At 42.8% G+C, this 11,313-nt stretch overlaps 1 protein-coding gene across 2 annotated transcripts in view; it reads right to left on the bottom strand.

The window, feature by feature from the left end:
- Window positions 1-2: 2 nt before the first annotated feature.
- LOC134464008 (liprin-beta-1-like) overlaps window positions 3-11,313 on the bottom strand; it is a 60,243-nt gene continuing 48,932 nt past the window's right edge. For both annotated transcript variants that reach the window (XM_063217444.1, XM_063217445.1), the window contains 9 exons: window positions 10,141-10,291; window positions 8,228-8,339; window positions 7,206-7,294; window positions 6,641-6,763; window positions 5,391-5,516; window positions 3,822-4,010; window positions 3,112-3,273; window positions 1,742-1,807; window positions 3-1,202 (listed from right to left, as the gene is read on the bottom strand). In XM_063217444.1, coding sequence (XP_063073514.1) covers window positions 1,131-1,202; window positions 1,742-1,807; window positions 3,112-3,273; window positions 3,822-4,010; window positions 5,391-5,516; window positions 6,641-6,763; window positions 7,206-7,294; window positions 8,228-8,339; window positions 10,141-10,291 — 1,090 coding nt within the window. In that variant the 3' untranslated portion in view covers window positions 3-1,130. The remainder of the gene's footprint in view (window positions 1,203-1,741; window positions 1,808-3,111; window positions 3,274-3,821; window positions 4,011-5,390; window positions 5,517-6,640; window positions 6,764-7,205; window positions 7,295-8,227; window positions 8,340-10,140; window positions 10,292-11,313) is intronic.

Below are 11,313 nucleotides of genomic sequence, written 5' to 3'. Positions count from 1 at the left end.
CATTACAATTGTTTTGAAAGTACTTTATTGACTTATTAAACAGTACACAGTACATATAGCTTAGACTGATATAGTAAGATATCAAACGATAAATTGGCAATGCAGAGTTCACATCATAGTCCATGGATGGCGGTTTCTACCGTAGAAGCGAAGTTGGATGAGTGGATTCGACCATAATGTGTCGTGTCGTGTCATGAAATCTATCATAATCCATCATTAATACTCTGGGGCTCTCGTATAACAGTAACTGAGTGACATGACAACGTACTGAGGAGACCTAAGAAAAGGTTAGAAAGTTGAGGGGGAAAAAGAAAGGACATTCCAAGAATGATATGAGATGCAGAGATTGAGGTCAAGAGCTTTTGTTTTCAAAATCAATACCTTTTTCTTCATTTTTTGTCTAAATGTATTTTAGTGTGCAATAGAGGAAGGGGAAAACATAATTCTGCAAACTTGAATGTCTAATATCAAACCATTCTGTCAAATGTCAAATTAAAAAAACGAAACTCTTTGCCGACAAAGCGCGTAACACTCTTACAGAAACATGGATGACTTGCGGTAAACAAAAAGACAATGTTATAAAACTACAAAAGCAGGGGTCACTTTTTATTTGGCCACGTTTACTAGACTATAATATACATGTTTGACTGGATTTCCATTAACCAAAGGCACTTAATTGCTAAAGAATAAATGAGGAACAATGGTCGAAATTTGGCACTGAATCACTGACCACTCAGTGCTGTTTAAGTAATAGTATTCGCCTATAAGATAAGGACAGCAAAGTGGTCAATAAGATTGTCTTCATAACGGAGACATTGTCTCAAGAAAGTGGATGACAATCCCAGCATCAGTTCAAGTACTGATATCACACTTATACATTCTGAAACAAATGTGCTCCAAGGCACAGTACTATGACAGAATTGAAACACTGCCTCACACTCATGTACTGTAGGTCACATGAAGTTTCTGTTCTTGGCTTAGTGGTATAGGAGATGGGAGTAAGTCGTTGCATACTGTATTGGCGCACAGCAATACCATAGTTTGAGCTGGTGTCCAGGATCGAGCTGGGACTGGGTCGTGCATTTTGTGTGTTGGTCCACACAGCAAGAGAATAGTGTTGCGGTTTAAACTCATATATCTTCGTCAGTGGCACTGGCATCGGGTGAGCCCTCTCTGAAAAACACCTCCTCCTTTAGCATACTCTGAAAAACAATGAGAAAGTTCATTACAAAAAAGGGGGAGAGAGAGAGAGAGAGAGAGAGAGAGAGAGAGAGAGAGAGAGAGAGAGAGAGAGAGAGAGAGAGAGAGAGAAACAGAACACAACAGAATAGAATAGAATAGAATAGAATAGAATAGAATAGAATAGAATAGAATAGAATAGAATAATCAACTTTGTCATGCTAGCATGAAATGTGTCTTTATTGCCATTGTATAAAAATATATGGACTTAAAATAAAATTCATTCCATTACACAAAACATATCTATCCAGTCCCTCTAGACACCCTTCCCTGCACAGAGGCAGATACAGACACTCAGACACAGTACATTACACAGTGGCCCCAGTGTCTGACAGTACTGTGCCACAAGGCAGCTATGTTTATGTTGGCTTCTGACAAGAGTTGCACGAAAATGCACAAATAGCCGTTTTGTATTCGTCTTTCTGACTTAGGGAGATGTGTAGGTATATGAATATGATTATGTTACGATATCTCGGCACATATTTCTTCGCTAGTGTCTTACCGTGAGATTGTTTATTTCTTCTGAAAAAGCCCCTATTTGTTTCACAGTTCCCTCTGAGTCATCCATCTGTGAAGAAACAGGACATATGACCTTATTAAGAGACAAATGCAAAACATCATCTTTACTTTGTCTACCGATTAGCCACACATACAAAACAGAAGAGACCATGGCCTCCTTTACACTGAATTAACTGAATGTACTGCTCACTACTGTTGGCCAGTTTCAGGTCACAATGCAGACAGTCATAACAACTCTACTACGGGTCAAATTCAGGTCGCCATGTAGTCATAACTACAACAGGTATACAGTGCTGGCCTCAGAGAGTGAAGAGTCTGGCTCCAATTACCACCGCTTTCACAGTGAGTTGGAAGAGCTTAGTATGGAGGCCTGCTGGGGTCATGTTGAATGACAAAACACTTCTGGGTAATTAACGTTTTTAGTAGCACACAACAGGGTGGTACAAAAGCAGCTAAATGACAAAAAAATATGAATTTAATGATTAAAATTTCAGTTTACTGGATTATATAAACATAATTGTGGCATTAACTGTTGTTGTACCACCTGACATCTGCTACTAAAAAAATGTCAATGACCCATCTGCTTCAAATGAATACGTAGCTGTGTGGATACACTGTGTGAAACGGTGTGCCCACAGATTTGTAAACCATGAGGCCACCAAACCAAACCATTGAGGCCACATATTTTGTTCACCAATCCATGCAGAACATTTAGACATCTGTGGAGGTCAGACTGCAAAGGCAAGTTTGCAATCTAAGACCATTGATTAATAAACTGAGAACATTGGTTATTCTTTTGTTTCTCTTCCCTAACCAGACGCAGAATTACATGTAACTGCATAGATAAAGTGACACGTCTACTCATAAAACTTTACACTTACACAAATGAGGAGCGAAATTCGCCTGTGGCAGTCAATCAAATCGACCATATAAATCTTTTAACTGTTTTGATTCGCCACAACGACCTGTGGACCGCTGAGCTGTCAGAATGGAACACAGAATTTCGCCTGTCTTGGCTTCGCTCAAATGGCCTCACGCTAGGGACACATAGCAGGCGAAACGAACGAGGCGAAGAGAGCCGAAATTCAATGTTCCATTCTGACAGCTCAACCGTCAGCAGGTCGTTGCAGCGATTCAAACGGAATGGAACAGTTATGTTGTTGATTTGATTGGCCGCCGCATGCGAAATTCGCGCCTCATGTGCATAATATTAAAGTTTGTTTAATAAATTTGCTTCGCTTCGCTCCTGTTTGCTTGCTTTCGCCTCCTTCATAGGAATGAATGGCGAAGTTGGCTTCACTTGGCCAAATTCGCGTCTATGTGTCCCTACTGTCAATGTGTCCCTGGCCTCACCTGCTCCAGCTGGTCCAGGTCGTCCTCGTAGGTCATCCTGAGGCCGCGGTGGAAGCTGCTGCTCTGGGGCATCTCCACGTCCATGGGGCACAGGTACTCCTCACTCTCCTCCTGGCGCTTACGCCGCAGCGTGCCAAAGCTGCCGAACGACAACCTCCTGGGCTGAGGTGAGAAGAACATTTCACACAGGAGATTTGGGATATTTCACACACGTTAAAAAACACATTAAAAACTCAGCTGACAGGTGTGTTGGAGGTGGCCCATGGGTCACTAATCAGACAAACTATAAAAACACTACACACTATAAAAATACATGACAGAAAACAGCAAAATGGTCAGTGTACAGGAGTTTTTATATCTTGTCTGACAATTGTGTATGTGTATGTATGTGTGAGAGACGCAAGCTGTCCTTGCCCTGAGAAATGTTTATTCCCTCAGGTTACTCTCGAATTTTCTTTCTCCTGCGTATTCTGTGGCTATCCCTTATTGAACTGTGGCAGTTCAGTGAAAGTATGCATGTAGATTTGCATGTGTGTACTGCTGGACAATTCCATTTCCCTCAAAGGCAATGTCTGCAATGTATGTTTGCAGGTATGTACAGTACTGTGTATGCGTAATACCTTGACTTTGGCTGTGGCAGTGAGTAAGCCGTTTACCAAGTACATATGTCTGCAGGTATGTATATGTACAGTATACTATCTGTTGAATACCTTGACTTTGGCTGTGGCGGTGAGCAGCGTGTAGTCGGGGTTCTCCAGGCACTCCTGCTTGAGACGCTGGGCCTCGGGGCCAATCAGGAGGTGGAAGTGGGTTGCCAGGTGACGCCTGAGCAGTGTCTTGCTGGGCGGGATGTTGAGGAGCAGTGCGAGGGTCTCCACGTTGAAGCGAGGCTCCAGGACCTGGCAGGAGGACCAGAGCCAACCAAGGGCAGAAATGAGTCAACAGTGCAAGGCAGCACTGACTTCCATTGTCACCATCCTTCTTTAAAAATAACACTCACAGCGTTGCGATAATGATAATAATAATAACATGACAAGTTTCGACAAGTTTTTCCTTTCCATCTTTATTCTACTTGATGTGATAACCTTGGATCAAAGTGCACCCGGTCAAGATCTGATTCATCTTCTGGGTACTGTATGCCACTGGTTCCAAACACAGTTCATAGTAACCTTTAAGAGTCCTGTTTAAACCTGGACTCCTCATCCTAAGGCACAAAATCTCTGTTGCCACTATGGACCAATTTATGTTATTTAGTAGTTTAGTTGTCAGGCACACATTATTACAATCAGTATGTCATGACAATTCCATAACAACAAATGTATACGTGCTACATAAAAGGTCTCGAGCCAGATGACTAATTTGCAGATCAAGTCCTTGGGAAGGCTACCTATCATATAAACAGGGCTGTAGTCAAGTCCACCTTTGTAGAGTCCGAGACCAAAATAGTCAAGTCCGAGACGAGTCCGAGTCAAAAGAGTTTCGAGTCCGAGACAAGACTGAGTCCAACAAGATTCGAGTCCAAGTCAAGTCCGAGTCACATGTCGGTCAGTGTTAAACAGTGAAAAGGATGAATGTCAATTATGAGAATGTTTGAAGGTAACCTATATGCCATGGATGTGAAGACAAACATTTATGTTGTTGGATTTCAAGCTCCACTCTAGAATTTATGATAGCCAATGCTCTGAACAAAATAAAGACAGACCCGGTCGAGTCCAAAAGCTTAATTTGGCAAGACCAGTGTCCGAGTCCAAGACAAGCCCAAGTCCATAAAAAAACGGACTTGAGTCCGAACTCGGACCGAGTCCGCACTCGAGTACTACAGCCCTGCATATAAACATGTGATATAAAACATCACATCAAACCAGAGGTACAAAAACACAGGTTCAGAAAGTAAAAATCCAGCTACATTTTTGCTCCAACCAATTCAATGAACAAGCTGATCCTAATGGCCACATCCATTAAACCAGGTTGATGAACTAATTAGTGAAATCCTCTGTGTTGAGAGCATAAGTACATGTAGAAGGAAAACCTAAGCAGGATGTTAACTCAGTCCGTCCAGTGTTTTCCACCTCTGTATACATGGGTTTGCAGTGTTTGTAAACACAATGTTATGAGGAGGGGCAAGACACTGGCAGCCAACCGTGTGAGCTAATTTTTTGACCGACAGCGGTTTCCAACAATCAGAGGTTGAGTTGTGCGCAGCTAGGTTCGCGCAGCCAGGGGGAAACAATAATCTAGAACCCATGTATATAAAACAAAGAAATACAATGACATCTCACCATGAGTCCTCCGTGGACGCCGCTGCCCCTGAGGTTGGGTGCGTACTCCGCCAGGTCCACCGAGCGCAGCCACTCCATCACCCGGTGGTTGGTCCACTGGCAGATCTCTGCTGGCGTGATGTTGCTCTGCAGGGGAAAGCATGGTAAAAATAGACAGCATACACCTTCAGCACCATTCAATCCCTCTATATTTACCCATTCACACACTGTTACATTACATTCAATGACAACACACAGTACATACTGTACAAGCCACTAGGGCTGCACGATATTAGAAAAATATATGACACACGATATCATGACTGTATACTGCGATATCGATATTACTCGCGATATTTAATATAAACATATATTTTCCCCTCTCTACTTGCCATTCTACACTTAATCATGTTTAAAACAACTAACAGCAATGTTTTATTTCCAACATCATTTTTTATTAGGAAAAAACATGACAAATATATAGCATCAACTTAAAATGTCAACATTTTTAAAGCATTTTTTAAATTTGCTACTATTAAAAATTACAAACTTTTTGCGATATGTACACAACTTCTGCGATAAGTGTATCGCAAGCCGTGATATTGCAATATCGATACATTTTCGATATATCGTGCAGCCCTACAAGCCACCATCATCTCAATGTTGAGAAACATGTAAAAAGATGGGCGTGATGCATGTTGCAAATAGTGCAGATAAGCATAACAACATCAATATAACTTTAGGACAATATACAATATACTGCTAAAAACTAAGGGAACAGAAAAACAACTCCACACAAGATCCAAGAACTCAAGATTCAGCATGAACATATCCTTAAACATATATTTTGGTGTTCCATTATTTATGGTAAAATGTACAGCTGTTCTTGTGTCGTGCTCTAGTGCTCCAGTTATTTTGAGCAGTATATGACACCAAGTGAATAGCAGAAAGTAATGGCAAATTTATTGACATTTTACATGGCCAATTATTCTCTAGCTGTGTATATTATCTGTGTAAAAAAAAAGATGGTGTATCACATGACCGGGCACCACCCACCTCCCGTCAAACAGCTAATTGTTTTCTGTGTCAGAGACGCTTCCTTGAATGACTGACCTGATGAAGGCCATACTGTGGCCGAAATATATTGGCATATTTTTTTTTTTTAAATAAATCAAATATAATTTTTTACTTTTTTAAAGAGTACTTTTTTCAGCTTCAGTTGAATAGCAAATGCTATCAGCAGCTATAGAAGAGTGAAAGAGTGGACACACCTCGTCAGAGGGTCGTCGGCGGAGGCAGTTGGCCTCGTAGCAGTTGAGGCGGAGCACCTGGATGGCCCTCTTGATGCTCAGGTGATGCAGCACACTGCCCACCTTCAGACCCAGCAGGTCATCCTGAGAGAGAGAGAGAGAGAGAGAGAGAGAGAGAGAGAGAGAGAGAGAGAGAGAGAGAGAGAGAATAAGGCAGCCATGTACAGTATGGCAAGAGGAGGTTAGACATCAAGCTCAAAGAAGACGTCCAGTTGCTTACAGCTAAACCCTTTGGTCTAAAGAAGTATTATAAAGAATTTTGCTCTATATTCATATGTAGAAATTAAATGAATATACATGTATATAAATATATTAACCATTCATGAACATCAGACTCCTGTAGCAAATGGCTAGGATCCGATTGGTGTGATCTACAGGTATTTTATTTTCTGCACTCTCAGTTTAAATACTTAAAATACTGTATCTTTCCATTTACTCTGTGACCTACTACTATACTGTACTTGTGAAAAGAGATAACTGCTTGTGAGCAGGAACCAAAGCTGTGCTGCTTAACAGATTTACTCACCACGGTCATATAATGGAGCATGCGTCCGTCCACTCGGCCCTCATCGAAGTTAGACTTGTACTGAGGCAGGCCAATGTCATCCAGCCACCCTTACAGAGTTACAGTAGGAATGTTAGAAAAAGCATCATAGATTAGAGATTTTTGGGACCATTTGGGAAGCAATGACGCTGATTAGTGATGGATAAAGGTATTGTGTGCATATGAGTATGAAACATCCCATGTGAGGGCAGGTGACCAAGAATGTCAAAATATGTCATTGTCCCCACAAACTAAAAACGTTAACGCAGAAGCATGGCAATGTCTATCATACCAGCCTGATGTCCAAAAATTCCGTGCTCCTGGACACGGATGTTAAGGACACGAAATCCGTGTCCAGGAGCACGGATTTTGCCAAAATTCCGTGCTCCTGGACACAGAATTGTTTTCTGTGCTCCTGGACACAGAATTGTTTTCCGTGATGGGCACACGGAAGTGCTTTCTTTAGGCTATTACCACAGCACTGTGTAACTCTATCATAAAATACATACCAAATGCTAATCCTAAAGAAAATAATGCTATAGCAATTTCAGTTGTGCCCTGACCAAAACATTCCCTAACCTTAACCTGTCATTAAAGACATATTTTTGAGAAATACCTTTTCCAGTTGTTTGCTAGGCTATCAAATTCATATAATGAATGAAAGAAAAGTAGCTGTGCCCAGACCAAAACAATCCCTAACCCTAACCTGTCAGTAGGAAATGGTTTTTTTGAGAAAAAATATTTGAAATTAGAATAATCCTGAGAAAACACAAGACTGTGGAAACATAGAGCTGTGGGAGTAGCCTATAGAGAGAGCACTTCTCTGTGTCCATCACGGAAAACAATTCCGTGTCCAGGAACACGGAAAACAATTCCGTGTCCAGGAGCACGGAATTTTGGCATAATCCGTGCTCCTGGACACGGATTTTGTGCCCTTAACATCTGTGTCCAGGAGCACGGAATTTTTGGAGATCATGTTGCTCATACATACAGTAGTAACTTACTGGTCACCCAGTTGTAGTCCAGCTTGCCCTTGGCATCATCCTCCTCAGAGCCCAGCGCTTGAAGAGCTAGCTGCAGCTTCTTCCGGTGAAGAGGGTGGCGGATACCCAACTCCTACATTTACAACAGCAGAAGAGGTGTATGTCAACATACAAGTATATTGTACTTTGCTGACGCTTCCATCCAAAGCACCCTACAGCATGGCTGGATTATCCACAAGCGGCACAGTGCCTAGTGGCACCAGCCTAGTGGCACCAGCCTAGTCACAGGTAGACGTGGGTAGTGGGTAGCCATGGCCTAGTGGTTAAAGAGATAGGCTTTAGATCAGAGCGTTGCATGTTCAAATCCCACTCCCTATCTCACTCCAAGGCTGAAGTGCCCTTGAGCAAGGCACCTAAACCTACACTGCTCCAGGGACTGTAACCAATACCCTGTAAATAACTAAGTTGCTTTGGATTAAAAATAAAAACGTCAGCTAAGTGTAATGTGATGTTATGAGTATTGGTTAGGCCCTGGAGTGATGCAAGTTTATATTCAAAGGCACTTCAGCTATTGATGACCTTCTGTTTCCAAGACCAAATCCCTGACCATTAGGTCATAACTGCCTACAACCCCCCGCCCCCAGCAGTAAATGATGTCAAACTCCCCCATTACAAAAAAAACCCCCAAAAAAACATTGGACCCTGTTATACTGTACAAAAGCCCTAGTTACCATTATTGACAAAACACTTGGCACTTGACTGCACCTTGGCCCCACATCACCCAGTTAGTGCCCAAGTGCAGCCATGTCTGACTCCACTACATTGTAGTACACATCATTGATGCTGAATGACTATTACAACGCTGCCATAGTAACCATTGGGAGCCACCAGAGCATTGAACAAAAACACATCTGTTAAGTATTAATCAACTGTTCGGAAATTACAGCACATCTACCAGCCTTTCAAGAAAGAAAATTTTTTCGCTACTGCTGGGTAACAATTTTTCATGCTATTCATGCATTGTATGCATCAATGCATTGTAAAAGGCTTGAAGAAGGGTCAAAAACGTCAGTCTTTGTGTCATGCTAAAGCACTAAAATAAAAACAAGAATTGCCGTCCAGGGAAGCTTTTCCACCAGAAATGAACAAATCCATTTGCTTGCACCCAAACGCATTTTGTAAGAAAAAACAAAACAGTTTGGAGTTGAGCACACTTTTTGAAAAAAAAAAACCCTCCAAAATGCATTGAATTTATATTGTGCGTTCAACTGAAAGCTTTGTTTACAAGGACAGAGAGCGTCAGAAATTCACTACACAACAATCAGACCACTGTTTGTTTATCAAGTAAGATTCAAAAAGCTTGATTGTCTAACATGTTGCCATGATAAAATATTGTCCTTTGTTTGTGTGAAGAATAAACACCTAGCATCTGAGAGATGTTCATTCCCAGTCGCCTGGATTGTATTCAACATATGCTTCAATTATGGGCAATTATAGTAATTATACATACGGAGATGTCCATTACTTGTTGTTGAATGCACAGAAGAAAGGGACAATTGAGCACTTGAAAGGGACAATTGGTGATAGGGTTTGGTATGGTGGCTGTGTGAATAACTAGAATGTGCATTAGGAAGTTGTATGAGAAAAGCTTTGATAGAAAAGTGTTGCTTTAGCCGTGGTTTCAAACATCTAAGGCACCGTATAATTATACTGGGGACCTGGGTTCAAGGTAATTTTCCGATCCGATACTTTTCTTGTCTCCTCTCAAACGGTCCTATCCAATAAAGGGGGGGGGGGGGGGTGGGGGGGGGGGGGGGGGGGGGGGGGGGGGGGGGGGGGGGGGGGGGGGGGGGGGGGGGGGGGGGGGGGGGGGGGGGGGGGGGGGGGGGGGGGGGAGGAGAGAGGAAAAGTGTGTCTCCCAATGGAAGTCTGACCTTCTCCAGGTCGTGTTGGGAAGCCTGCAGTAGCGTCTGTCCCGACTGGATCCAGTGGTGCGCCTGAGCCAGGTAGATGCCGAGGCCCTGCTCCTGCAGCCAGCCACACACCTGCTCACCACTCCAGCGCCCAAACGGGGTGTCCAGCTCACTGCAAAGGTTATATGAGATGGATGAGAAAATGTGTTCTTAAGCCCCCCACATTTGGGCTTTCGTGCCCATAGGGACCCTGGTTCGAGTCCGGACGGGGTCATTTCCCAATCCTCCCCCATCTCTCTCTCCCACTCACTTCCTGTCAGCATCTCATACTACCCTGTCAATAAAGGCATAAAAAGCCCCTAAAAAAATGTGTCCCACGGCCTAAACGATATACAATACAAACGGGGTATCCGGGGTATCTCACTACAGAGGGAATATATATATATATATAAACTTTATTCACAGACTCAAGGTCCAGATAAGAACAAACAATACATTATAAAAGACAAACAAAACATAAAAAAGAAATACCACCCATCCCCCCCCCCCCACACACACACACACACACAAACACTCATTACTTTAAAAAGAGTCAGACTGGCTATAGGCCGCCCAAAATGAGAGGGGAGGATGCAAAAATGTGTCTGCACACTACAGATACAGGGGAGATACAGCATAACTTGTGCATGTGTAAAATTACATTACGCTCACAACTCCAGCGCACAAACGGGGTGTCAATCTCACAGCAAAAGTCAGACGAGAGAGAATGGAGGATGTGAGAATCGGTTCCTGTAGCCTAATTGCCTGGGCACACCTAACACAACAAGAGCGACAAAGGCGCTGGAAGTAATTGAATTTGCATAATCAAGCTGCCGACAAAAGCGGCAAAAGCGGTCTGGGCTACGAGAGGTTGTGTACTGTAGTTGTGTACTGTAGTTACAAACACTGTTTACACATGTGTACACTCATTCATTCAATCACACACCACCAGGTTCACAATTGAGCAGATCCGAGCACTGCACTGCTCTGTACAATACAGACATACAGACAAGCAGACAGGCAGACAGACAAGCAGACAGACAGACAGGCAGGCAAGCAGACAGACAGGCAGACAGACAGACAGGCAAGCAGACAGACAGTTAGACAAGCAGACAGACAGACAGGCAGGCAAGCAGACAGACAGTTAGACAAGCA

The sequence above is a fragment of the Engraulis encrasicolus genome, chromosome 15 (genome assembly GCF_034702125.1).
Source record: "Engraulis encrasicolus isolate BLACKSEA-1 chromosome 15, IST_EnEncr_1.0, whole genome shotgun sequence".
Taxonomy (NCBI): domain Eukaryota; kingdom Metazoa; phylum Chordata; class Actinopteri; order Clupeiformes; family Engraulidae; genus Engraulis; species Engraulis encrasicolus.
Note: the sequence above shows the minus strand (reverse complement) of the source record. Positions and strands in the feature narration are given on the sequence as shown.